Below are 27,978 nucleotides of genomic sequence, written 5' to 3' on the forward strand. Positions count from 1 at the left end.
TGTACAGACTCAACAGCAAACACAGAAAACTACAGAATGATCACATTCAAAGTTAAGCAACCCAGTGTACAAAAACGTACTGATGTAGCACTCTCACATATTCAGTAATCACCTATACAAAGCAGAAACCTTATATACAATAAGCGGATACTACTAAAATTGGAAGTGTATACACTTAGTATACGCAAAGCACTTAGCATACTCGAGCTAAAATAAAAACAAAAATAATTGTCAGTCTGTAAAGCAGAATTAAATACAGGAGAGAAAAACAAACTTCACAAGATGGTGAAAGGTCCAATCCAAAGAGAGCAATTGCATCAACTAAATTAAGCCGAAGTAAATAAAAAAAACATATGACACTAATCATGGAAGCATATTTGCATATTTTTGGGCTCAGCAATATTTCTTTAACCTGTTTTTTGAACGCCTTCTTAAAACAGACATAGCTAACAATTTCTGCAAATTTATTAAGTGTATCTACTGATTGGAGGGCAGACAATAGTTTTCCATAATTCGTTCTTACTTTAGGTGTTTGCCTTTGGCGTGTTTGAAATAATGCCTACCATTATTTTTATAATCCTGCCGTACGTATTTTTTCTTCGTGTATGACTTGAAATTTCATGCAGTAAATCTGGTCGGCACAAAACATGGAATATTGTTGAAAAAGCGGACTTGTTCTAAAATTTGCGTAAGGACCTCGATAATTTGCAAACATACGCAGAACGCGTTTTTGCAAGATTAATAACTTAGTGTAATTGTATTTGTTTGTTGTGCCCCATACCAATTTCCGGTAACAAAGTTTCGAGAAAACAGGGGTGTTGTATAGCTGTTTTTTTATCCACAGTGGAATCAGATGTGCTATTCTATATATGATACCTATATTCCTAGAGAGTTCACCACATAGATAAGAAATGTTCTTATTCCAAAATAATTCTTCCTGAAACCAGACGCCCAGAAACTTCTTTTCCCTTACTCGATTAATCACAGAGCCATTGCAGATGATATGAATTTCTTTTTCGACTGTTTTATTAAATGGCTTATATAAGATGCATGTAATCTTATCTGCATTTAGCTGCAACATGTTTTCTTCTAACCACTCCGATAACAAATTTCAGTAGCTATTTACGCTACACTCTAGGAGGTTAATGTCCTGAAAAGCAAAAAATAGGATGTTGTCGTCTGCATAAATTATTACTTCTTGAGCGCCTTGTATGTTTACAATACCATTGATGCATAACAAGAAAAGCAAAGGATCTAGCTTCGAACCTTGCGGGACACCTTTCTGCAGCTGCGTTGTATTCCCTGCTTCCCTGCATGCTTCCAAAGAACGGTGTCTTTTCAACGAATCAGGACGAAACAATCTTTGCCCCGCTGGCAGGTATCGCGTTACGGTCGTATATCATGCACAAAATACCGGCAGAAAGTCCGGCCACGCTGCACAGCCAAAAAAACGGCAGGATGAGAGCGACCCATACGCCTCCAAGCGTGGCGCCTGCACGGCGCTTGATTAATAGAAAAAGCCGCGTCTCCATTCGAGCGGTGCGATGTTGCCAGTGTACGAGTGATGATGATTATTATTACTACTAATGCGCTTTACGGCGGCTAGAGCAACAGTGGCCAAATAACGCCACGATACTTTCTGGCGAGTAAGTTACAGAGTAACTGTGATGGGTATGGAGGCATTTCTTCATTCCTCATGTGCAGCGTACGCGTACGAAGAGGGAGTGGCGCTTCTTAATGCCGCTGGCGATGTTAGCCTGGCCCATGCAGCTGTCACGCTACTCCAGGCGACAGTGGTAACGGATGGAGTGGTATACGCACGCGAATCGAGCACACGCGCAACGTGTAGTTATGCGCACACAGTCGAGTGCGCATACCGCACGCATTATCGGAGAAGTGCTGTTATTCCAGACAACGCTTCAATATCCGCCGGCGCAAGGCAAACAGCAGCAGCTGGCGCCCTGGCTCGCGTAGGCGGTGCGAATGCGCGAGACTTGGCGCGATGAGGCGACCCTGTTGTGCCAAGCGGGCGTCGAGCTCGTCAGCTGCGGGTTTGTCCTGCCGCCACTGCCGCGATTACGCAACGCGCGCCTTCGGCCGCCCACGGTTCCGATAGACGAAGGGCCTCATTCGAGGCGGATGACGGGCCGTTCCGGGGGGCTCATCGCGGAGACAAAGGGCCGCTATTTGCGGACCCGGCGCGCGGGTGGGCGGATGTGATAGATTCGCCGAACGGCGGCGCTGTGGGCCTACCCGCCGTTTTCATGGCCCGGATCGAGGATTCAGCGCCAGAAACCTTTTATTCAGCGACTGAGAAACTTGGGTTATAAATGGGACTCTCGGCCAAAAGTAAACAGGGGTTGCTTCTCAGCCGTACAGTGCATACACGCCACCCCTAACGACCTCGAAAGGTGAGCACAAGGGTTCTCCTTATCTTGCGCAGGTTTAGAGACTGAGGGGTGTCATATGTGCTCCGCTACACGGCCAAGGAACACTGCCTGGTTACTTTTGGCAAAGACGGTACGTGAACGCGCGTTGAAAACTGTATTTGGGGCAAACGACTATGCCGTCGTATGTCGTAGCCGAGAACACCTGCATTCGCCTGCTCTCCCATAACCGCGTTGCTCAAGCGAGCAAGGGCGGCCACGTGTGTATTCACGCGGCCAGGTGGGCCGGGCAGTGGAGTGGGGACTTTGAAACAGTGGGAATACGGCTTCAATAAGGTGGCAGCGCTGGCAGCAGTAATCATACACTGCAATGTTAAGAATGCCAATAAATAGTCCGCGTACAGAGAAGATATGCATGGACTTCCGAACGGTGCCCAGGCCCGAAGGAGCTGTACGGGGCCGCACGGTAGACCTCGGTCGAGCGAAAGAATAAAAATCGCCGATTTTTCGAGCCGCGCGCGAACCGCATTCCACGGATTCTGCTGCTCAGTAAGTGGACCGCTCGCTGATCGGCGGTCCGGATTTCGCTAGCGGCGGCGTTTGGGCAATGTCGGCAATAAGGACGCCCGATTACGCGCGGGCAGAACGAAGGCTCTGGAATGCGCATCGGCAGCGCGACAGTGCCATTTAGATGGGCCGGTTTTATTAGCCGTAACGTTTTCTTCTCACCCACTGGATGAGAGATCTGTGGCTACAGAAAGCCACACACTCTGACTTTGCAGCGGCAACGATTTCTCGAGAACGTCGCGGTGTCATACGCTGCTGGAAGTCACTGAAGCTGGACGACTGGGACAAACTATAGTGACTCGAGGGTCATCTGCTGCAGGTGACGCACGAGCGCAGGTAGTGGCGGTAATTTTCACCTTTGTAGATTCACTCTTTGTAAGCACGCGTAAATAACAGAAAGCAAAGCGAGTAAAATCAAAAACCTATTCACACTGAATAATTTTGCTGTCAGGATTTCGCACTCTTATGTGAGTAGAGAATATAGGCCTTCTCACCTTTCGACCAAGGAAAAAGAAAAAGGACGTGAAAGCCAACGTTAAGAGGTGTGCGAGCTTGTTTTTCGGCCGCGTATGACACCCCCTTTCATTTTTTAACCAAGCCTGGCATCCACATAGTGCCGGCTCGCGGGCTGCGGCACTATTTCCACCACTGCTTATTTTATTTTTTTTTTGAGCTGCAAAATTTGGAGGTATAATAAATTAGTCACCTGGAGGCGCGCGAATATGGACTCATTAGCTTCAGGAAGTCATTTTCCTGTAGAAGTCGTTTCACAAAGACGCATTTATAAAAGGGACCCCCCCCCCCCCCCCCTCAAAAACAAACAAAAATAAAACGCCGTACAAGGCGGCTAACTCGGCAGGGCGGGCTGAACGAGAAGGTTTCGCCCCGATTACGCGCCCAGCCCGCCTACGCTGCGTGGATTAATATGGAGGCGAGATGAGCGATGACGTGCAGCAAAAATAATGGGTCCTAGCACGGCGCGGCGTATATAAATAATCCTGTGAAATATGCAAAGCTGCGGCACACGGTGTGCCCGCTGATATAAGGCCACCTTGAGACGGAAATTCGGCTTCGCGGAAGCTCTTGTTCCGGCGCGAATAATTCCTTCGATGTCTCAACTTTCGCCCCTGAAGGGCGCCGGTAGAGCAACCATCGAGGGTACTGCTTGCCTGTCGACGCCGATTCTGGACAGCCTGGAAGGCTCGCGATCTGTTCTCAATTTTTTGCAGTGGTGGAAATTAGAAAAGATATTGTGAACTCTACAGGCTTGCGTTGCAAATGTATGTGCGCATTCTCGACCTGCGTACTGCCTAGTCCGCAGAGCCTTTGTTAAAACACACCTTCTGTAAATGTACAAATCAATTAATCAATCAATCAATCAATCAATAGATCGATCGATCGATCAGTGCCGAGAGGCGAAATTCTAGAGGCCTGAGTACCGTGCGATGTCGGTGCACGTTAAAGAGCCCCAGGTACATGGTCGAAATTATCCGGAGCTTACCCCGCACAACGGCGTCCCTAATAGCCTGAGCCACTTTGGGACGTTAAAACCCTCGTGAACAACCTCCTTCTAGATGCATGCCTTCGCCGCTCACTGGTTCTAAAAATGATTTCCGCTTAGTGAGGCCACTCCTGTAACTGCGGTATTCACTTCGACAGAAACCAGGCTTCGCTCTGGCCACGTTGGAATGCGTGCGAACGCAACTCTGTCGAGTGCGTGCAAACTCAGCTCAATGGTTTCTATTACGAACAGACCAAAGGAAGACACGAATTAAAGCTGGTGATCCTCAATACATGTGTTAAAGTATAACTAAGTGGACTCTAGAACAAATTAAATTTCACTCCAGGCTATATTCACAGCGTGCCTGTCGGTAAAAAACCGCGACGTTTAACTCTAGACTGCCGTTTTCACGCGCGCTCACCATGCGCGGTGCACGCGGATTAAATGCGCCAAGAGCGCTGCACGGGACTTTCAGTGAGACCAGCCCCTGCCAGCAGACAAGACATCTGTTGAAGTGCAGCGAGTGTGTGTACCACTGCTGTTGCTTTCTTCTTGAAACGTTTAGGTTTTGTGCCTTTAGCCGAAGGTGGCGGACCGTCATAGTTGTCTTGCGTGCAACGATACACTTCCTGACAATGACATGTTTGCAGCGTGCTCAGAATGAAGCTATGGATACCACCTCGGCTCCTGCTCGGGAGTTATAAAATCTGCGTTTAAAGGCAAGAATGAGGCCAAAAAGTGAAAAGAACTGGAAGTGTCAAACGTGCCTCATTTCGGCCGCTAGAAATGCTAAGGGCGCACAAAAACAGAAACAGGACGAAACATTGAGCTATGAAAAAGCGCTGCTGAAGGTAAATTGTGTGATGACAGAACTCTGATATTAAAAACAAGGTAGAGACGCCCTTGCAGATTGAGATCATAGTTGACAAAATGGAGCAGTCAGTTCAGCATGTATCAGACTGCTACGATGACGTGCTCGTAGAAATGAGACGACAGTCAAATGACACTGCTGCTCTTAGGAAAAAGAGTCGAAAAGAATTGAGAGCGGCAATGTTGACCAGTAAGTCCAGATATCACGACAACAGGTGAACAGCTTGGAATAGTACCGCGGGACAGAAATTCATGGTTTGCCGTCAAGTGAGAATGAAAATTTACTCCATAAATTCAATGACCTGGCTAAAGAAATGGATCTTGCTGAACTGACCAACGCTGATGTTGAAGGCCTGCATAGGCTACCGAAAAAAAATCGTAAAAAAAAAAAAAACCTGCAGTGCTTGTTCGCTTTGTACCACGCGTCATGCGAGACCACTGGATGACAAATCAGAGAGTTCTGCGGATAGTAATTCCGAAGCGCTCTTTCTGGACAGTCTCACAGCAGAAAATATGAGTCTGCTCTGGGCTATGAAGGGAAGAACAAATTAAAAACGCTATCAGTACGCCTGTTAAAGGTGCGGCAAGTTGTTTGTGCGCAAGGCCTCAGGCGCACGGACTATCCGCATTCAGTGCGACGGCGACCTCGATATGATAGTATGACTCGTTGCTCTACATGTCACCTGTTTATTCTTTTCCTACCGCGCACTGATGGCTAGCCTTTAAGAAAACATGTATCACGATAGCATGTCATTTAACTCTATTCTGCGCAGTCCTTCTTTTAACCCTAATCAGAGTATCCATTTTTCAAGTGAAGATTAGAAGCTTGAAGAGAAAACAATTTGACACAGCTTTAGATTTACTGGATCACAGGTTTTATCTGCTTGCATTTATGGAGACATGGTTATCAAGTGATCGTGATACTGTTAACATCAACGGATAACAGTCTAAATGTGTTTACCGAATGTACCGGAGAGGTTGCGGAATTTCACTCTACCAAAAGAAAAATCCCCATTATGATGGTGAATCATCACCTGAATTATCACAAATAACCGTGCAACATGAGTCACTGACCATCAAATGTTATGGGTCTGTAATTTCTACAGTTTATTGCCCGCCTTCGGGCAGCCTTATTGACTTCATTCAATTCACCAGCAGTCGACTGGAATACGCGTCTGTGTTATGTTTTCCGGTTGTGCTGATTGGTGACTTTAATATAATATCAGTGTGGCAATGCCAAGTCCACACACACTACATATCCTTGGTGTCACCGAATCATCCCACTGTACCAACGTTATCCATTTACCAACGAGAATAACACCGCGAAGTGAAACGCTGATCGATTTTTGTGTCACCAACCATTCTCAGAACAATGTTCTCTCAGGCATTCTTACGCTTTATTTGAGTGATCACTTGCCGATATTTAGTTTTTTTTTCATTCCTACTAAAGAAACAAGCGCAGCTATGATGATCTTCCTGCTTTTTGTCCGAAATTTAATCCAAACATCACAGCTGCTTTTCGAGCATTGATAGAAGCAGCGAATGGAAGCATGTAATAACGAAAAAAATCCGAGCTTGTCTTGAAATATCTCTCTGCGCACAATTACAGACAGCTACGATAAAGCATTCCCTTTGGTTTGGCTCAGAAAACACCAAAAATGCAGGAAGCCATGGGTCACTCATGAGTTATACATAAGGATCACGGAAAGAGACAAATTATTATCATAATCATCACCATCATCAGCCTGACTACTCCCACTGCAGGGAAAAGGCCTTTCCCATGTCTCTCCAATTAACCCTGTCCTTCGCCAGCTGCGGCCACCGTATCCCCGCACACTTCTTAATCTCATCCGCCCACCTAACTTTCTGCCACCCGCTGCTACGCTTGCCTTCTCTTGGAATCGACTCCATTGCCCTTAAGGACCAGCGGTTATCTTGCCTTCGCAAGACATTAACCCGCGTTTGTTCCCTCACCCACTCAGCCCGCTTGCGACCTCTTAACGTAACACCTGTCATTTTTCTTACCATAGCTCGCTGCGTTGTACTTAACTTAAGCTGAACCCTTTTCGTTAGCCTTTACGTTTCTGCCCCATAAATGAGTACACATTTATTCACTCGATAAATATTGGCAAATTATCGAAGTACAAGGAAGTTCGAAATAAGTTAAACATCGATTTTAAGAAAGCCAAGACTGAGTTTTATGAAAGCTCATGTCAATATCTAATAATCCTCCGAAAATCTTGAACCAAGTCAGAAACCTTATGGGGAACCCAAGGAAACGATTCCTAACATACTAACATTTAAAGGTACTGAGTACTGTAATACTTCTCTAGCAGAAAAAATCAATTACCATTTTTTGACTGCTGGTGCACCTACTATTGTTGTGGCACTGGACGAGGAATACAAAATACATATGTGCCGAAAGCCCGAACTCGATTTTTCTGGACCCTTGTACGGAAGTTTAAATTGTTTCCTTCCTCACGTCCTTCAAAAAAAGCACAGCACCTGGGGATGATGACTTCAAATCTGAGCCCATCATAGCTGTCGCCGATATTTCATGTGCTCCACTGCAGGATATTCGTAATGAGGTTTTGATTAGCGGTAATTTCCCCGATGGCATGAAGATAGCCAAAGTAGTAGTTGTACATAAAGGAGGCCGGCGTGATGGTGTAAATAACGACCCTCCCATGTCTATCTTGCCTGTGGTCTCAAAAACTTTAGAGCACCGCCTGGAAATTAATTAGGTTCCTTGAAGATAAGAAAGTCTCTGCTGAAGATAAATGCGGTTTCCGTGCAAAAAAGATCCACTGAAATGGCATTACTTAGTGCTAAAGAAAAACTGCTGAATAATTTTGAGAATAAACTATTCACTATCGGATGGTTTTTTAGATTTTAGGAAGGACTTCGATTCAATTAAGTATCATGTTCTGTTCCAGAAATTCCCGTTTTATGGCAATCAAGGCGTACGCTCAGGTTGATCCGCATCTATTTATCTGGAAGGTTGCTATATACATGTGTCAATGGTTTTCACTCCCAGATAAAAGAGATAACATATGTCGTTCCACGGGGCTCCATTTTGAGACTTTTGTTTGTACTATCTACATTAATGATATTGTCCATATTCCACACACCCCAGACATTATTATCTACGCTGATGACCCCAGTTTGTTTGTTTTTTTCTTTTCGGGCAATAACTTGGGCGATCTTGCATGCCGGGCTAATACATGGTTGAATGAATTACTGTCTTGGCTGAGTGTAAATCAACTACAATTAAATGTTAGTAAAACAAAATATGTCATCTTTAAACCAGGAAATAAACCTGATGACGCATTGATCAATATCAAATTTAACGAGTCTGTAATATACAGGGTATCTACTTTTAAATTTTGGGGTGTTCGCTTCTAGGAGCATTTGAGATGAACGCCTCAAATAAATAAGATACACGCGAGTGTATCTAGATCTGTTGGTATGCTGCACAAAATTGGTACCTAATCCCTGTCTGATTAAAACGTCAGTTCAGTCTTACCTAAACTACCGCTTACTAATCGGGAGTTCTACTACGAAGTTCAACATTGACAGATAGGTTGTTCTCCAAAAACGAGCCATGCGGTGCATTGAGAACCTTGCGCGGTTGGAACACACGGCTCAGGCCCAGGTAACTTTAAGTACATAACGTGCTTAAAGTTAACATGTTATACGATCTAAAACTTGCAACGCATATCAGAAATTAAATTATACGAGATCCATTTTGACTATCCGACTTGCGCCTGCCCAGTAATACACGGTATGACATGAGACAGAGCTTCTTCAAAGTACCCGCCACAACGAGTTATGGTGCCCAAGCATTGGTGCATTTAATCCGTAACTTTCTGAACACCCACCCATCTTTCCTTGGTATCTTGCAGCAGTGCAGTACGACTGGGAGCTTTAGAAAGACCTTCAAAACTTTCATGACCTTATTCAGTGCCATGAGTATCTTCTATTTCTTCTTTCATGCAAAAAGTGCATACGTGTTCGAAAACATGCCAAATTGTGTTGTTCGTGTTTTTATTACTGTTTATTTTTATTAGCATTTGTATAATAATCTATTCCATCACTCGTACTTGCTGACCAGTGTATGGGCGACAGGGCCCTCGTCAGGCAGAGAGCATCTGCCTTTTGCCCTACTATCCAAGACCGAATTGCGTCTGAAAAAAAAAAAATGTTCCGAATAAATAAAATAAAGAAAATAAAGACGCCCAACACAAATATGCGTATTTCAGTATCGATGGCATCTCATTGTTGTCGAAATTCCGCCAGACAAAGTGGAAAGAAAGCAAATGAAACTACGAATATTGGTGACTGGCTCCCTGCCAAGCCCTTGACCGCACGCTTTTCATATCCAGCAATTCTAGATAAAGAATATGAAAACGAAACATAACTCGGTCATTGTTCCCTTTCTCGTCTCGTATCATTTCTTGAAACGCGAACTAATTCTAAAGCACGAATAAGTTTACAAAAGAGAAATAAATCAGTGATCATGTAACAACGTCAGGGTCACATTTTTGGAGGGCACAGAATCTCTGCTGACGAAGACCTCCGCACGTTTCTGGTTGCGCAGAATAAAAGTAAAGGAGACCTCAGCGGTTCAATGAGACACGATAGAAGTGCTTTCAAAACATACTGTGAAAAGGAAGTTAGTTTTTACTTCATATTTCGCATTCAACATTTTGATATTACTGCAGACTTTTCTTCTCGCACAAAAGGCGGTCCAATGCGATTAGAGTAGCCGTCCTAATTTCCGTGATCTTACGTGCGAGTGCAGTTGGACCGGTTAGGACAACGCTACGTCTTCTGTTTATTTCCCTTACCCTACCATGGGGAGGCCCAGATTGAACCGGGGCAGTCAAGCTAGGAAAAACTAGGCAATATAATGCCAGATCTTCGATAAGAACAGGATGCGCTGTCGGATATAGCGCAAGCCGCGACCCTATTTGCTTACAACGAACGTTTCTGTCACCCGAAAATGGATAATCGCGCGTTTTAAGATGCTCCAAATTTATTAATGACGGCGCAGTCCGCAATCTGATGATAGCTGGAGTAAATAAGAATAAAACAAAAATCGAGCGTTTGCAACCTTGTAACAAGTTCGGACACTGGACTGTCTGGTTTGCCCAACCACGCCGGGCCACGAAACTTGCCTGAGGCGCAGTAGACGCAATTGCGCCAGCGTACAAGAACGGCAACGCATGCGGCGATGGAGCCGTGCTGGCCACAACCGCGGCACTTCCAGATAGGCACGCACCTTTCCAAAGCAGACGGCGGCCCGTTGCTACTCCGCAGGAGAGGCCGGCGCCGCCGCGCCAGCCTGTACGCCGGCGCTGCTGTCGATGCATGGGGCGACGGCCGCTGGGCTCAGGGCTCCAGGCGGGCGTCCGACGCCTCCGGGCCGCAGCCTCCGGGCGCGCCGCAGCCATCAAGACGCCGCAGCGTCATGGCCCCCGGTCCTGCGTCAGAGAATAATACGAGCGCGCGGGTCAGCGCCAACCCTCCGCTCAGCGATTCGAGCAAAGCGATCTGAACTCCGCGAAGGGAGGAGAGCCGGCGTCATGTCGAGGCCTATTGCAAAATCGTACGCCGCTCGTTCAACGCAGAACAAGCACGCATCCTTCGAAAATGTTTTGAACTGACGTTCTCCCCACTCCACTAATGATCTGCAATTTCGGACGGCGTGCCACAGCTGACAGTCTCAAGTGTCCGGAAATCGGGACAGATACAGAATGCACACTACACTCATGTAATGATGCCGTTGCATTCCCCTATTTCCCATACCTTCCCCCCTTCCTTCTGGAGTGCTCGGTTTCATTTGGAGTACGTGTAAGCGTTTCTTTTTCACGAGACCTTAAAGTCAACAGGTCTCCAATAAAGTTGTTTTCATCCCTCTCTTTCGTTAATGGGCGCAACTTCGCGGAGCCTGGAGACACATACCCCAAAAGTGGTCCAGGTTAAAAGTAGTCATCGTTCTGCGTCGCGATCGGTAAGCTATCATCACCCTCTGGGCCGAATTTCTAGTAATGTTCGGTGTTTACCGGAACTAGCATTCACCACGCCCCACAGCTCTGCTCCCTTTCCACAAATAAATAGTGTGCATCATCCCGCAGTGTGTGTGTCACGCTTCTAAACCAGCTTGTTACACCACGAAGTCAGGGGCGCATTTGAAGTGGCGGCTAGCCCCCCCCCCCCCCCCCCCCTTCCCCAAAGCGAGAAGTTTTCTGTGGGAAAACGGCATCGATCAATATTTTTTGGAGCATAAAATGTTGAAGAAATACGTCGTGCAAACTGGACCGTCCGTTCAAAGAAAAAGCAGCGACGATCGGGGCTAGTACTTAACCTTCCGACAAAAAAAAAAAAAAAAAAAAGGCGGAGGAAAAGACAGACTACGAATAGGATGAGTGCTTAATTACTTTTAACTGCTTAATTTCAAGCACGGGAATGGCTTTAAGTATCCCTGTGGGGTGGGGGGGCTCACACACAGTGATAATTTATGCCTGCTATCACGTGGCCAGAGTGCTGAGAATGCGTTCTTTGTTCATTTGGCTGCTTCATTTCAGTTACCCGAGTCCCCTCTTGGTCAGAGCTATCGACGCGGCGTTCACGTATTCGTACTCATTCCTTGTCTTCGTAGAGACGGCTTCTTTATGTATCATGCTTTCCTGTTTTTTTTTAATTATTTTGCGATTCTGCTTTGTTGTCCGTCCCAACAGTTGCCCATAAATTTGGCCTGAACTAAGTCCTTCATCGCTGTCTCTGCTGCCTTGCAGGCGACCACATGACCCTATGGAAACATCTCGAACATACAAACTATTCCGCACTCATTTGTTGACACATGCACAATGCTGTAGATACTTTGTCGTTGCTTTGCTTTTTCCTGCTTCCTGAACACCCCAAATGTTCTGATAAGACTGGCATTCGCCGACACTTATCTCACTTGAGTCAGTAAAGATGTTCATGGTTCGTTTTCTATTTCGTTGCTCTGCAGACAAAGTTAGGATTGCACAATTTTTGGAATCAGTAAAGCCTCCCCACTTTTGAAAAGAGAGTGTTTTCAGTCTTGCTGCGCGTGCTATTTTGATCAGTGAAGACATGTTGAAAGGCAGGAGGGGTAAGGGGTGTGCGAAGTTGCAGCAGTCGTAAGCGAGTATAGTGTGAAAAGTAAGCGAATGCGCGTTTTCCTTAATCGCATTAATTTCCATCTTCATTCGTGTCGAAGAAAGATGAGGTCGTATTCGGGGAAGGACAGTTCTTAAAAATGAGTGTCTATCTGAAATAGAATGGATGCTAATAACAGTGACCACCTCCACCTTTCTCGACATCAATGCTCCACACACGCATTCGCACTCCAGGAATGCTCTGCCTAGATTAAAATTACAAAAAAAAACTGCGTCACTCATTGATGCACAAAAAGAACGTCTATTGCGCAGAAAAAAAAAAACGAAAATGAGCCCTCATCGCGCCTAATGGCGCAGCCGAAAGGGCAAACTTCACAACAAGGCTCCGGCCTTTCCTGACGGGCGCACGTGCTAAGCGCCGGCCTCGATGATCCTTTTAGTTATTGCTTTTTGTTTTCGGGCCCGCTCGAACATCAGTCGCATTATCTACAGTGCTTCATGATACATCAGCCACCGACGCTATAGCACAGCACGTCGCAATCCTTCGCCACATCTGGGTGCAATTAGTTTAGTGTACGCACGCGCGGCGCGCGCGTAGATGCGCAATTAAATGGGTTCGTTGCCAGGTTTACTGAGGGGTGTGTCGGAAAGCGCGCTAATTGCGAGCATTTTTCAAAGCGAAGCAATCTTGAAGAATGGACTGCCTTAATTTCTACACTCTTAAGCGCCTATGTATGCTTTAAGGCGAAAACAGAACAAGCAGCACAAATCCTATCCAGGCACTTTAGCCTAAACGTGTTCTCTAACGGCCATAATTAAAAGGTTCATTCATATCCCGGCGGGAACCATTCCCGCTGCTCATGATCGCCTGGCCGCGTAAATTCGCCTCCTAAGACAATGTCGGCGTAGCCACAGACGGCTTCATTCAAGCAATCCGGGCAGCTAGAGGGCGAACGCGACGCGTAATTCAGCAACGGTTTGTTTTCTTTGAGGCGGGATGCATTTTAATCCGTAGAACGTCCAGTAGGGAATCTATGGGTACGAGTTTTCCGTAAATAAATCTCGACGCACCGTCACATATGTACTAGTAAATGCGTCTACAACTAAAGCCCGCTGGTAATTCTCTGCTTTTTCGACTTACCAACGTGGCGTTTTCGAAACCCTGATTCGAACTTTAGAATTCAAGACGACGCAGGCAAAACGAATACCAATAATACGAACAAGAAAGAAAGGTGTAGGAGGACGCAGATAAAATAACTAAAAGCTACAGAGCGAAGAACCAGGCGCCAACATAAAAGTTGAATGCTACGATTTGGCCCGCTCCCGCTCCGCACTCCATCGACAAATAATTTTCTCTTTTTTTTTGCCAAAAAACAAGCGCTACAATCGAATCGGAGACCGACATGAATCAGCGCACACATAAAAAAAAAACTATAGAAACGATAAAGGAGAATCTCCTCAGCGGAAACAGCCGGGCGTCGTGTGGCGTCTTGTTGCTTCCGATATACGATTCCGTTTCGCCTTCAAAAGAACGCGTGCACGCTAAGTCGATCGCAAAAAAAAAAAAAAAAAATGTGACGCGAGCGAGATCGGCCAGCGCGAAAGCTGCTTCTCCTCCGTATCTCGTGTTTATCTCGGGAAGAGTTCTTTATGACTCCTTTTCCTCAGACTTTTCTGCCCCACCACTCCCCTTCTTTCCTTTCATTCTTTCCATTTTTTCGTGCGCTTCGCCAGCCGACAGCGAGGGGCAGGCGCTCATCTGTGCAGTGGGCGGCTACTGCGCGTCGAGACCAAAGCCGTTTCTCGAGTCTCAAATCTCGCCCAGCTGCAGCCGCGGCAGAGGCGCCCAACCTGTCAGCGGCTCAGCGGTGCGCACAAATTTATGCCTGCCAGGGCGAAGCGCGCGCGCGGATGTGCGCAGTGTGCGCGCCGAAATTTGGAGGTGTGTCTTACGTTTGCGAGCCATCGCCGTCGCCGTCGTCTCCGATTACGTTCCGCCGTCTCTTGGTTCTTCATTTTGTGTGCGGGCACGTGTGCGCACTGCTCTGTCCAACTTAGCCAAATGAATGCAGCAGGGCGTGCTGCCGGATGACGGGCGGGGAGAGAGGGGCTGAAGTGTGAGTTTGTGACAGCGCCGACAAAAATTTTGCGAATCTTACTCGGACGGCGCGCCGGTGCACGGTCGGTAGAGAGGCGCAAGTTGCGACCCATCGTAGGCAGGGAGATCTTTCATTCCTTTCCTTGTTAATCAGGAGAACCAGAGAAGAGATGGAACTATTGTTCTTATTCGCGGCTTCAAAATAAGTAACTCTTGAAGCAGCTTGAAAAATTCTCGGCTCAGCCGAGACCGTGTGCGCAGTCCGCGGCATATACGTCGGAGTTTATGAGGAACAAGAACTTGAACTGCTTTCTGCCTCCCGGAAAGAAGCGTCGGGACATGTCACCGCGCGAAAAAGAGAGAGAGAAGAGGAAAGAGCGAACGCGACGGCGAAAAGCGCATAGCTTGGGATTGCTTGGCTCCATCTTGCGTCGCTCAAGTCCGGCGTAGAAGGGCGAGCGAATTTCAGAGAGTGGGTCGCACTGGAACATCGCGAATGAGCCAACGTATACATAGTTCTACCGGGACTCGCCGCATCTCTGACGTCGCCTAACTTGCGCCGCTCATCTTATCGCACATCCGTGTGCGCGCGAATGCTAATAACAACGCGACGCGCAGTTCCGCAAATGAGTCCGAGAAAAATATCCAAAAATAAAACTTTGAACACTTTTGACAGTGTTTCCATGGCTTTGACTTACAAGATGCAATCTTGCAGTCTTTTTGCCTCGGTCATGTGGCTTGATATGCTCCTCTTAAAAACGGGTTCCCCTGCCTCTTCTCGAAATAAAAGTTGTTAGTTCAGCGCTCCGTCCTGTCATCCTCCTTTTTCTTGTGTTCCGTTCATTCTTAGATGTAATCGCGTTGAAAGATCGATCCGACTTTCATCGTGTCAGGTATGCATGGGCCCAGCAAGGCGACAGCAGGAACGTTTCTAGGATCTATAGGTAGAAATGACGATGCGTGGAATTCCGTTACCTTATCACGCATGAACATAGTTCAGTGCGGACACCCGTCTTAACGTATGGACGACCAGTCGTAGCGCACATCCCATTTTCAAGGGTAGTAGCTGGATAGGGCTAGTGTGTGTGTGTGCTTGTGCGTGCGTGCGTGCGCGCGTTGCTCACATGGACACGGTCAGCGCGCACGTTTCGTTCGTTCAAAACACGGTTGGGAGTGCTGTAATACATTAGCGTATTAGCGCAGTCAAGAGAGAGAGAGAGAGAGAGAGAGAGAGTGTGTGTGTGTGTGTGTGTGTGTGTGTGTGTGTGTGTGTGTGTGTGTGTGTGTGTGTGTGTGTGTGTGTGTGTGTGTGTGTGTGTGTGTGTGTGTGTGTGTGTGTGTGTGTGTGTGTGTGTGCGTGTGTGTGTGTGTGTGTGTGTGTGTGTGTGTTTTTTTGCCGTATTTCGCGGGCTTTCTTTAAATGCCGAGAAAAAGGACCACGTAGAAGGTACGCTGCTACAAAAGCTGGATCGATTCTTTCTAAGCTCCCTCTACAAATGTAAGAAACGCACTAAAGTGAACATTACAAAAGTTGCATACTTAATACTAGCTAATTAACTAAGGGGAATTTTAAAAACACTCTGAGGAGCGCCACACGTCGGCAAACAGCATGTCATTGGTTTCACCCCGCTCCGCTTCGGTACGGCACTTTTTTTAACCCTTCGTTCAAGTTATGTGCAACACCCTGTATACTATGTCACCTCGGAAGCGCTGAAATTTCACATGGATACAGGGAAACAGCACTAACGAGCACTAACTTCCAACTGATTTATTAAGCGAAACCCAAACAGAAAATCAGGCGTCATCGTCGGCGTTTTGTGCGAGAAATGGGCTGGGGCAGCACTAGGTGGCAGTTGGGCCACCTAGGTCACGTGACAATGTGACGTCATCACAACCTGCCTACAGGATTGTGAGCAAACTGCCCGCCGTGGCAGGTCGCAGTTTAATGACTGGTCGCGACAGGCTGCTGAGGTGAGCAACCTGGGTTGCACAAGCCCTACCGGTGGCAACACCTGCCATCGCAGGTGCATCGATGTGCAACGCAGTGGTGCACCGCTGCGACGGGAGTGGTAAGAGGACTCCCAGGAATCCATGAATGTAAAGTCGAGGATTACCAATTCCACATATATGGGAATTAACCCATTGCTCCATCGCGTCATAATTGCCCCCTCCAGTTTTATGCCCGTCTTCAAGCACTATAATGACAGCATTAGCAAGAAAACGAAGTAACAGATTACTAGGCCATACTATGGACCGAGAGCTCTTTTCTTGACAATGAGATCGACGGTGAACTGACGCAGTTACTCCCGAGTAATGCTATTATTTGTGCTTCAATGATTTCTTGTGTCCTGCCTATCAGTGTGAAATTTCAGCGCTTCCGAAATGACATCACATTTTTCCATGGCTCTTGCCTCGTGGTCAGCCCCGCGCTGCAATGCTAGCCTGGCTACTTGTAAGGCTTAAACCTCAGCACACGGCTGTAAAGTCCTTAGCATGTGCCTTGTCTCGAGAGCGTCCCGCAGTGACTCGACGTCGAACTGTCAGTATACCTTTTCATCGCTCTACCGATCCCTCCTTTCTTCCCACCTTACGATGCAGCTAAGGTATCCCCATTTAGGGGAAACAGTGAACGTGTTTTGTTTTTCCTCTAACAAAAATATCCATCCACCTTGGCGCTCCTTGGCCAAAGATGCCCTTGCACCATAAAAGCCCGTTATCAGCAGCAGCATAACGACCACGGACGCACGCACATACTGGCGGCGTTAAACAGTCCTGGTAGCACCTGAAGAAAACTTACTCGTGCGCCCTTGAATTGGGGGTTCCGTGTCGTCAAACTGAGAAACAGAGCCGCACGTGTTTATCGGAGCGGTTTTGCACGGCTGTGCTTCGCGGCGCTGCCTGATGAAGAGGGTCACGTGCGAGCGGCACGCATCCGAACCCCCCCCCCTCTCCGGGCTCCTGTTTCGCGACGCAAGACCTCCACGTCCAGCATTCCCGACGCATGGCTGCTGCTCACGTAGGCCGCCTTTGCTCACCCGGCAACCTCCTCCCCTACCCGCGCCTTTTCCTCTTCAGTGGCGACTGAGAAACTCGATTTCCAATCGGCGTATAATGCATTTTGTATGCAGAGGGCCTTCACTGCCGCTATCAAAGGCTGCTCGTCGTCTTTCTCTGGTACGCAGCGGGACTCAGGTTCTCGGAGAGAAGGACTGCGGAGGAGAGGACTTCGTCGCCGTCGGCCCTTTTGTGCTACGGGCGGCAGGCGCGCGATCGCCGTACGCATGTATGTCGCGCGCCCGGTCTCACTCTATCTCTCGGCTGCCGCTTGTTACGCAAAGTGCGCGGAGATGGCCGCTTCGTGATTTTCCCTAATGTCATAACAGGAGCTGCCGGACCGCTCTTTGCGTTCTCAAAGGCTCTCGGCTGCACCGTCTTTATTTTTGAATGAAGCAATGGAATATCGTTCTTCTCCTGGCCAGCAGGCGGCATCGGCCTGCTTCTCGGCTACAGTCTAGCTGAAGAGCGATCGAGTCCTGTGTGCATTTCTTCCGTTTTTTTTTTTCCTTCTTTTTTATCGCGATGATACTCAAAACAAGTGCGCTTCTTTCATCGCAGGCGCACATCGCGTACCCCGGAACTTTGTTTACCCCTTTTTATGCTACATTTCAAACTGCCTTTTCAAGACCACGGTACTAGCCCCCTCCCCCCACTTTTTCTTTTCGTTGATACTCGCATCCTCTCCTCCACCTATTCTGCTGTTTGCGTCTCGCCCCCGGTAAAAAGGAAGTTTAGAGCAACGCGTCGAGGTGGCCGCAGCGTGCCGCTCTATACCGACGTGTATCGAATGGCGAAGGCGTCTCGACGCTGCTATTTGCGAGACCCAGCTGGACAAGCAACTGGGCCCGTCCGTTGCGTAATCGTATGCATCCAGGTCAAACCTGATTTCGAATGCGCTCCGCTCTTTTATTCGGCGCTGACCGAGCCGCTTGAGACCGGCTGTCTGGCAATCCTTCAGGGGCGCCAGCCGGGCGTCAAAAGGCGGCCGTCGGCGGGCGCGCGCTAGTTCGACCGCCGATAAGCGCGGCACTAGGGGGAGCTCGCTGTGCAAAAAGACAAAGGCAACAATCCCGAGCGCTTGCGAAAGCACGGAGCGCGAGACAACATGCGTTCTCTCTCGTCAATGTCTTCCCTCCTTTTTTTCCTCTCTTCTGTCTGCCCGCTTCATTGCGCCGTGTATTCACAGCAGTTTCAAAACCGTAATGCGCAGGGAAGCCCCAGGTTCCCTGCATCTGACGGCGGGCAATGACCGGCAGCCGCCTCCCCATCGCTATGGATGCGCGCCACGTGCTTCGATTCGGGCTCCGACGGTAGTCGCCCGAGGGACACTGCACGCGCTCTTCAGCGACACCGCAGGGGATCGAATAGGAGCGTCGGCATGCATCACCACACACGCTCTTGTCTTGTTCCTATCGCGAGTCGCTGCCGATGCGAGCATCCACCCAGCTCATTTCCGTGGCGTGGCTTAAAACTAAAAGACACGTAGCCCGCTCATCGCGCGGGTGCAACGTGGCTTCTTCACATTCTCCACCACGCGCGCGCGCCCGCGCAACCTTCGCGCTTCGCTCGCGATGGTTGCATACCCGCAAGAAGAAACACAATAACGGATGATGTTCACTGCTGGCGAATGAGGCAGAGACGCCTGTCTGCCTGTTAGATGTCGTAACAGGAGACCATGTTGCCGCGGCGGCTCGCTCCCCATGTATAACTAACTGTAGCAGATTAATAGGGCAGATCTTCACTCGTCTAATGGCCTCCATTATGTCCCCTCCATAATCACCGTGCGCTAAAGAGGTCGGTGCGTTTCTTTAACAACCGTAAAACGCAACGCACGTGTCTCGAGCAACGAAATAAACGATAACGGGTTCATATTTACGCAGTGGACCTGTCTGTCTTTTTTAGCATATATTTTACGATGCAAATACCCACTACCGGTTCATTTTCTTTGCATTAATAGTAAATAGTGGAAGAACATATACTTCAAAACAAAACATAAAAGTGCGTTGTCTACCGTTGCCGAACTGCGGACGCGAAAACGGTATTTCGAGAAATTAGCCTCGCATGCGAATATTTTTTTAATAGCGCGGAACAAAGGGGCGAAACCAAAAAAAAAAAAATGCGACACGAACGCTGACTCTCAACTAAATTCTTAATTTTCCATGTGGTTCCTCTCTGCTTTTTCACTATGAAAATAAAATATACCAACTCGCACAGCTTGTCATTTCCAATAATGATGAGCTATTATCAAATATTTAATTTTGAAGCGAATAAGCATAATAACCAGTGGTTGCAAATATATCGAGCATTCTCGAATAGTTCGCATGTCAGCCGAGATAGTCTGAATTAAAAAAGATATGCATTTTAGTGGAACAGAACGATAAAAAGAAATATTTTAACCACTATCATTTATCTTCTCCTTAATGCCTATATGGCATCACATAATGGGGCCTCGAGGGGAATCATGTAGCACGGGTTGAAGTCATACAAAACATAACTGTGCTCAGAGGAAAAGGTCTAATATGGCAAATTCCAAAAATTATAGGAAAAACCCAAACACATAATATAACACGACTTAATGCTGTCACGAATAATTGTAACATGCCCACCACGTTCTGCAAGTAGTGGTCCTCTCCGCGTCACAGTTCAGACGAAAAAAAAAAAAGAAAGAAAAGGACTGGTGCAATAGTTCCTCTTGGAGAGGCATGGGAATTCGTATTATTGCGAAACACTAGATGGCTCGCAAAACGGATGAACAGTGACAGCTTGGACTACAGCTCAAGTGAGGCATTTTTCCGAGATCCCTTCCACGCCCACTCCTGACACCTCAAGGTGCAGTTCCGACTGTGGAATGGTGCTTCAAACGTGGAATTCTCAGGAGACATAGTTCACTTAGCACTCGCACTTTGATTAAAGGGCAACTGCACCACTTTTTGAGAATTTCGCGATATTCAACAATTCAAATCTATATAGGTTGTAGGTAAAGCATGCCAAGTGTTTTTGCACTCGCATTTAAAATAGTGACATGATCGATTATTGAATTTTGTGCTTCTACTCAAAGCACCGGAGCAGCGCAGGGAAGTTCAGTGTGGCGTCACGGAAGGTATTATTTCAAATTACCGCTGCCGTCAGCCACACAATGCTGTGCCTCGTTGGGCGCTGCCAAACAACGCTCGGCGGACTCCGCCTTCGGTGGCGTTGGTTTTCTTTTCCTTGAAAGCAAGCATTTATGCATTGGAAATGTACCGATACCTTCGATGACGTCGTCATGCGCCCCCACTAGGCGTTGTGCGCTGCGGAGAAACTTGAATGCCGTCACGATTTTAATCGGCGATTACGTCACCATTTCAAATGCTAGCCCAAAAGGACTTCGCATGCTTTACCTGAAAGCTTCGCACATTCGACCCTCTTAAGCTCGTCGATTTCTAAAACTTATGCAGTTGCCCTTTAAGGCTATCACATTTTAGAAAATGCTGCGTAGAAATGCGTAGAAAATGCTGTATCGTCCCGCACAGTTCGTCGTGTCTCTGGCAAAGCAAGCACCTGTCGAGCAAGACAGGCATAGCGGCTTCGCCTTCGAAAAACAGAGAAGGGGAAGCGCATGCGTAGGTCGTTGCAGGAAAAGTAAATTTCCAATGGCACTTTCCTTCCCAGTGCAGCACCGTGTCGCTACAGCTACACTTCATGACGCGAACTGCACCCGCTGGAAGTGACACCGAACTTCCCTGCCTGACGCCCGTATGACTGCAACCCCTCTGCGACGGCAGGATTTAGGGTGCGTACTGGCGAAAAGGCGAAGAAAAAAACAAAACTGCCGTTAGAAAAGTGTGATGCAATGAATATATCGGGCCCAAGAGCGCTGTACAAGGAAAACGCATGCAAAACCACGCGAGCAAATCACAAAGTAGGGGTTATGCGCACGGTTGCGTGCCAGTCTCTAGTTTTCCTAAAATCCGCGCTTCTTTCGCGCAGCGTTTGCCGATCCTCCGGTTTCCAGCGGAAAATCTGAAAGCATTTATAGCAGTATATCAGTCATCCACTTTTTCTTCGGAAAAAAAAAAACCCTCCGTAAACTTTGAAGCGAACCGCGGGTGCCGCCGCCTGCCGGTCCACTGGAGGAGCGATGGTGCCGCACCTGTGGGTCAATCTCGCGTCGAATAGGAATTCATTCGCTGTTTAATTCCAGCTCGGAGGCAAGTAGCAATGCGCGCTCAAGCCTTGAAGTGCTCGAAAAAAAAAAAAAGGAATTCCCACTCCCGAGTAAACGTAGGAAAAATGGTATTGGACGTGCCGCTGCCGCTTTCCCATATTAAGTTGGGGTGGCCGATGAAATTGACGCACGCTGACGACAGCACGACAGCGACGTAGTGCGCAGCGCTTGCACGCAGAGCACGGCCGAAGGGAACCGTTCCTCTACAAGCGAATCATTCAAATGTCCCAATGCACTCCATTCTGGAACCACGGAACTGGCTTCTAAACTGGGTGGAAGAGCTCTATGCCTCTCAAACACAAGCCGACTCCTAAACCATCTCTCCGCAGTCAGTTTTCTTCTTTTCTTTTTTTTTCAACGCGTTTCGGAGTTTCTAAAACTGAGCGTGCGTGCGACGGCTGGCGGCGGCGCCAGCGGCAGACTGGCTTTTAAACAAGTGCTGCCATTATGCATGCGTTATGAATATTCATGGCACACACGGCCAGAGCGTGATTTGCCCTGACGAGACGCGCTTCGCGTCGTCGTCTTCGTATGCTAGGAAGGCCGCGCTCTCTGCACGCACGCACGCACGCACGCACGCCCGCACAACTGCAGCAGCAGCAGCACAGCCGAGCGGCGTAATCCCGCGGCCGCCGGAGCGTCGCCCGCCCATATCCCGGGCGCGATCAAATGATCTCGACCCACATAACTCGGCAGCCCGACGCAATGATCGCGCCGCTTCAACCACGCGGCGTCGTCGACAAGGGCAGCCGCCGAAAGCCAGAACGCACGCACGGCCCCCGCGAGAAGGCGAAGCGCGGTGCTACGGGCGAGTCGCACCGCGCACCCACACCGAGTGCGCGGGTCAGCGAACTTTTGTGGATTACGCGAGGTTTGCGAACTCCGCCTTTCGCTACCAGTGAACCGGGAAAAAAGAAAAAGAAAACGCCGCTGGATGGGGAGGCGCCTTCGTAATTCCTAACGGGCGTGTGCGCTAAATCTGGTCGGGAGGGAAGCGCGAGGAAAAACGAACCAGCGCAAACTTTTTTTTCTCTCTCTCTCTCTTTTGCCGCCACGCGCGCTCTCATGGTGGTGGGTCGTCGCGGGACGCCACCGCAGCGACGACGACTGCGGCGATGGCTGGCGTAACGCGCGTCGCTCGTTATCACTTGCACCCTACGCACAGTGACGCCGTCAGTCGGCCCAGCGCCGCGGCTGCTGCGCTTTACGGCGTCGAAGTGCGGGCGCACGGCTCTATCAGATGGCAGAACACGCAGGCTAAGCGGCCCAGCTAAATCGGGGAAAAAGAAAGGAAAAGGGGGGGGGGGGGGGGGGGGGGGCAGTCAAAAGAGTGGGAAGAATAGTGCGCACGCTGGCAGGAGGCGTCTCCTCGGGGGACACGAACCGCCGGAGCCATTCACCTGCGGCCCAGTGCCGCCGGGGACGGACCGGGGGACATTCGTTATCCGACGTTATCCGGCCAGAGTGCGCGCCGTCGGCCCACGCGGGTACGGCTCCCCGGGGGGCTCTGCCGCCGCACTGACGCAAGCGGCCGCCGCCGGACGCTATGGTCATCAAGGGGAACCTCGCGGCTCCAATGAATGGCCCGTTATCGCGGGGCTCAGTTTACCTCTACGGCTGCGGAGAAAGAAGTGGCTCGAATAAAGCGTTTACAATCATTTCAGGCTCGAACACGTCGTACACGCGGCGCACTCTTGTTTGCTTCGCCGCGGTCAAAGCCCCAGAGAGAAGGGAAAGAAGTTGACAATGGCAGGGTCGAACAGCGCGCGAAACTGTCCAGCCGCCGCGGGGTCAATTCAGCCGGCGCAGTGAAGGCACGTGACGCGCGCGGAGATGTATGCACGAGACATTTCCTAAATGGGTCCCTCTCCTCATGATGTACGGCGCCGGTGCACCGAAAAAGAAAACCATAGCTCGCAACAAGTCAGTTGGCTTGAGCACATCCTCTTTATGTTCGCGTTTCTCCGTTTTCGGAGGACACAACCAGAAGCGCCAGAATGAAACGGTCCTAGATGATGTCTTGCGATGACATTCGCCAGAAACCGTCAAATCGCATATTGCATTCAGCAAGCAAGACGGGGCGTCCTTCCTACTATGGACGGAGAACTAGGCGAACGTCTGGTCCGCTTCCTCTCGAAGCCTGTCCTCGTCCCACCTCGAGCGCCTAATAATTCCGTCACCTTCGGCCATGGCTGCTTAGAAACGGCGATTAGATAATTTATACAGGACAGAGCCTGGGCGGACGGGTTACTCGCCAGCCAACTGGTCGCCAAGAGTTGGCCTTCGTGCATGATCCCTCTCGCTGAACGCCGGTCGTTCCAGCTGAATTACAACCGCGCGGCTGAGCGTATACCAAGTTTTTGGAGGTTGCCGAGAAATTCGGAGTTTGGGGCGAACACACTTTGACCCATTTAAGGCTAATCTCTGCCCAACATGTTCGCGAGAACTCCAAGTATGAAATGCGTGGCTTATTTCAAGGCAATCAGCTGCTGCCCACCGTCCAGGGAAGGAGATATACGGATTTCCATACCTTTACTCCACGCAGGGATTACGCCAACCGGAGATGCGACGACGGTTCCCCGCTTATGCGCGCAGGAATCTCGAGGTCTCCAGAAACTGGACTTGGCCTCGGCGCATATGCGGAGCTGTGCGCCACCGCGGAGGTCGATAGCTGTACGGCAGCAACTTAGGAAAGCAGTTGGGGTTACTAGGTATGGTTTGCGCGACTATATAGTGTAGCAACCAAGGCGAAAGTTATTCTATAGTGAGCATCGTTAACGCCGAGAGTGACTGCACGAAAGTTGATTAACTGCTTTCTGTGCGCAGCCGGATACTTTGTGCTTCTGCTGCGCGCCGCGGCGACAGGCACTGCGGTCGCAGGAAACGCCCAATTGGTATTCAACCAACGATTACGCTTCAGGTAGGAGGTTCAAGCTGGCTTGCCGATGTCTGCGCCAAGTAGTTTCAGTGGTATACGGCGTCGGCCAGCGTTTCCTGCCAGGACGGTGCACACATCGCCATGGAGTGCGGTCGTAGAGTGTACAGCGCAGACTGCACGATTGTCGACTCGCGTATACTGCACGACCTGCGAAATTACCAGCAGTTCTTCACCCCTTATTTAGCGCCGAAAAGATTACCCTGCCGCAAGTGTAAGGATCGATAAGCTCGCATGACGCGGCTTGAGCCCTCTATACAGCCCCAGTAAAAGCAGCCGAGCGTCGTGTACTGGCCGGGCGTAAGAACCAAGTCACTCACTCAGTCAACGAACCTTCGCTCAAACTACAAGTGTAATTAGTTTCCGAAAAATGTGTCCATTTACTTGCCGTCATGCGCTTCGCAGCTGCGCTCGATAGCCGAGCCGCTTTGCCTGCGCTGATCGAAAGGGAATCGACCGAGGCGATCAGCGCGCGGCTGCTGTAACGATCGCCGAAGGCCTCCCCAATCGCGCGCTTCTCTGCCCTCTGCAAAGCGGGCTCTCTTGCCGATGATACTCTGCCGCTCCACAAGAGTGGTCGGTATATAATGCGGGAGCCGGCCATCTGGCCCAGCATCGAGCGCAATGTGGGAAGCTCGGTGCCCCCGTTCGCGCGCGTACAGTGTGTGCAGGCACGGTCGTTTTCGACGTGCAGGGCTGGGAGCCATTTCGTGTACGCATCCTGGTTTCTACCTGAGCTCCAACTTCTTTGTTCTTTTCACCTGCGGCGAACGTTTGGTTTCTTGAAGCGGACATCTTACTTCTCGCCGGCTGCACGTATGTCGAAGGGCTTGAGCGTAACGCGTACACATATATTACCGTCACCGCATACCTCCGTCTTGACGGGACTCTGGCGTGACCCTGCAGCGCCAGAGGCGGCGCCTCGTGTAGTTGAGTGCAACCTAAACAAACTGGAGCTATTTTTGCAAAACGCGTCTTATTTGCACATGCTCGTACTGACAATGCAACCGTTTTACATTGGTTTGTTTGTATGCGGACACAGGCAGAACAAGACTCGTATGCAATAACGGATGTGCGGCTATCTCGTAATAGTCATGAGTTCATAGGTTCATGATTCATTCGCCTGATGCCGCGGTTGCCTTCCTGGAATTCGATCTCGCACAAAAAGTTCGCCAAAGTATAACGACTTTGAAAAGGTAAGATTTAGGAAGCACTTCCCCTTCCTTCGATGAACGCAGCAAACTTAAGACCTCCTAGCGAGGTCGTGGGTTCTTAAACAGCGACAAATCTGAACGTTACAGCATGTCGCTGCCATGTAAACGCTACCGGTGCATCCCGAAATCAATCCGCGAACTCGCACTGAGAAACAGAACGCCTGGCGGCTGACAGTCATGAGACAGAAAGAGAGATGGAAACTTCAGAATTGCTGGGCGTAGCTAGAAACTACCCACGCCTACGTCAAAGTTCTAGTGCCATTCTTTTGGAGAAGCGTATAACCAGCTTATTTTTCGGAACAGTATCGTCCAAATAACTAAATTTACACACTTCTGTAACCGCTGCTTAACGTTGAAGTTTGCAACTTACACGCTAGCCTGAACGTCGCAAGATGCAGGGTGAAAGCCGACATGAAATCGCCCATTTACGATCCAGTGCGTGGAGGCCGCCCAGGTACTGTTTGCTATACGCGAATACACCTGCGGCTCGCCTGCGGTTAACCGCTAGTCTCGCAGAGCGATGTCAGCTCGCATAGATGGCTGCGCTGTTTCCGCACAGGCAGATTAAAGCATTCCAGGGAACTTTCACGGCCTTGCGCCATGGTTCGCACATATACTGTCGCGCGAGTGAAGGATGCGAAGGGAGGATACATACGACGAACCAAAATTTTACGCCGGGCCAAACCCGCGCGCGACAATAATATTCGCGAAACATTCCCGCCAGCCTGATAACACCTTCCGGGGGCTTCGCTCTGAAGCTGTAGCAAAGGCGACCGCGAACGGCACGCGCGGCAGGCATCAACACCACGATAACGCGGCGCGAAGCGGTGTAAAGCTTCCCCATTCAGTTTCTCACCTGCGCCCTTTCCATCCGTGGAGAGCGTGCATAGTCAGCGGAGTTTGTGCCATAATTTTGTGCGCGATTATAACTCCCGCCCGGTGCAGCACCTTTGCTAGTGCTCGCGCCCCGTTTTTTGTTTATGTGCTTAAATTTGGCTCCGCTGTTCACTATGCGCTGCTGTTTTGTATTGCAACGCCACAAAGCGATTATTGGCTGCTGAAGCTGCACACCGCAACCAAGCTCGTGTGGCGCAATCTCGTACAAAATCACCCTGCTGCTTGGCAAACGAAGGTAATTTGTAACTTTTAACGGCAGACGCCAAACTGTGAGCCGAAAAACTGGCCGGGTTTCAACAGCAAATTTGGAAAGCAAGAAATTTGGCCTGTAGTTATCGATCAAATCGCTCTTTTTAAGTGGCCACTATAGAAACAAGGCCCTTTCCTAAGTTTCGTAACGCCAGCACCGTTTCTGCCTGGCTCCACGCATCCATAACGACCATCCGTGAAGAGCGGGAAAGAGTGAAGGTCCGCGGTGGATGCAAGGCCGCTTTCTCCACAGCGCGCCGCCTCCATCGGCAAGCTAGCCGTCGTATAGTTGGCGCCCAACGTGCCCAAACTATAGCGAGCGCAGCGAACGCATCCGCGCAAGTCGTGTTCGTTCACCGAAGTCATCGGTCCAGATATTGCGCGAGCTAAACTGTGCGCGTTCGCGCAAGGCGTCTTATTATGTGCCAGGTAAATGATTCATGCGTGTGCACGTGCGCGGCGTCTTTCTTCAAGGAGCCTTTGCGAAGAGTCCATGGCGCAGAGAGAGAGAGGGGGGGGGGGGATGCAAGCAGAGAGTTTCGAGCATTTTTCATCCCGTCCGGAAACGTTCCGCGGCGCGGTGCACGCCGAGAGCGCTGGAGCGGCATGTTGCGCGTGTCGCGGAGCCGGGCGCGACGAGGCGGCCGCTTCCGCGTCCAAGGATGCGCGCACCTTTTTCCACGCGGCCGTCCGAGCAGGGCTGGCCGAGGCAGGCGGACAGCGCACGGTCGTGACTGGAATCCGGCCCCTCTGACCCGCGGCAGGGGGAGCAAACTGTGTCGCCTTGGCCGCGCGCGTCCAAGTTGGCCCAGCGGCGGCTTGCTGCGGGATACGGCTGGCAGCGCGCC

General features: G+C 49.5%; 1 protein-coding gene across 3 annotated transcripts in view; it reads right to left on the minus strand.

Annotated features, from left to right (window-relative positions):
* LOC149352732 (uncharacterized) overlaps positions 1 to 27,978 on the minus strand; it is a 147,240-nt gene that overhangs the window by 54,918 nt on the left and 64,344 nt on the right. For 2 of the 3 annotated variants that reach the window (XM_089581945.1, XM_089581944.1), the window contains exon 2: positions 10,610 to 10,811. In XM_089581945.1, coding sequence (XP_089438071.1) covers positions 10,610 to 10,781 — 172 coding nt within the window. In that variant the 5' untranslated portion in view covers positions 10,782 to 10,811. Of the gene's footprint in view, positions 1 to 10,609; positions 10,812 to 27,978 lie in introns of those variants that run through there. The other variant, XM_089581946.1, reaches the window with a different exon arrangement.

This window comes from Amblyomma mixtum, chromosome 3 (genome assembly GCF_055824585.1).
Source record: "Amblyomma mixtum isolate Tamu chromosome 3, ASM5582458v1, whole genome shotgun sequence".
Taxonomy (NCBI): Eukaryota; Metazoa; Arthropoda; class Arachnida; order Ixodida; family Ixodidae; genus Amblyomma; species Amblyomma mixtum.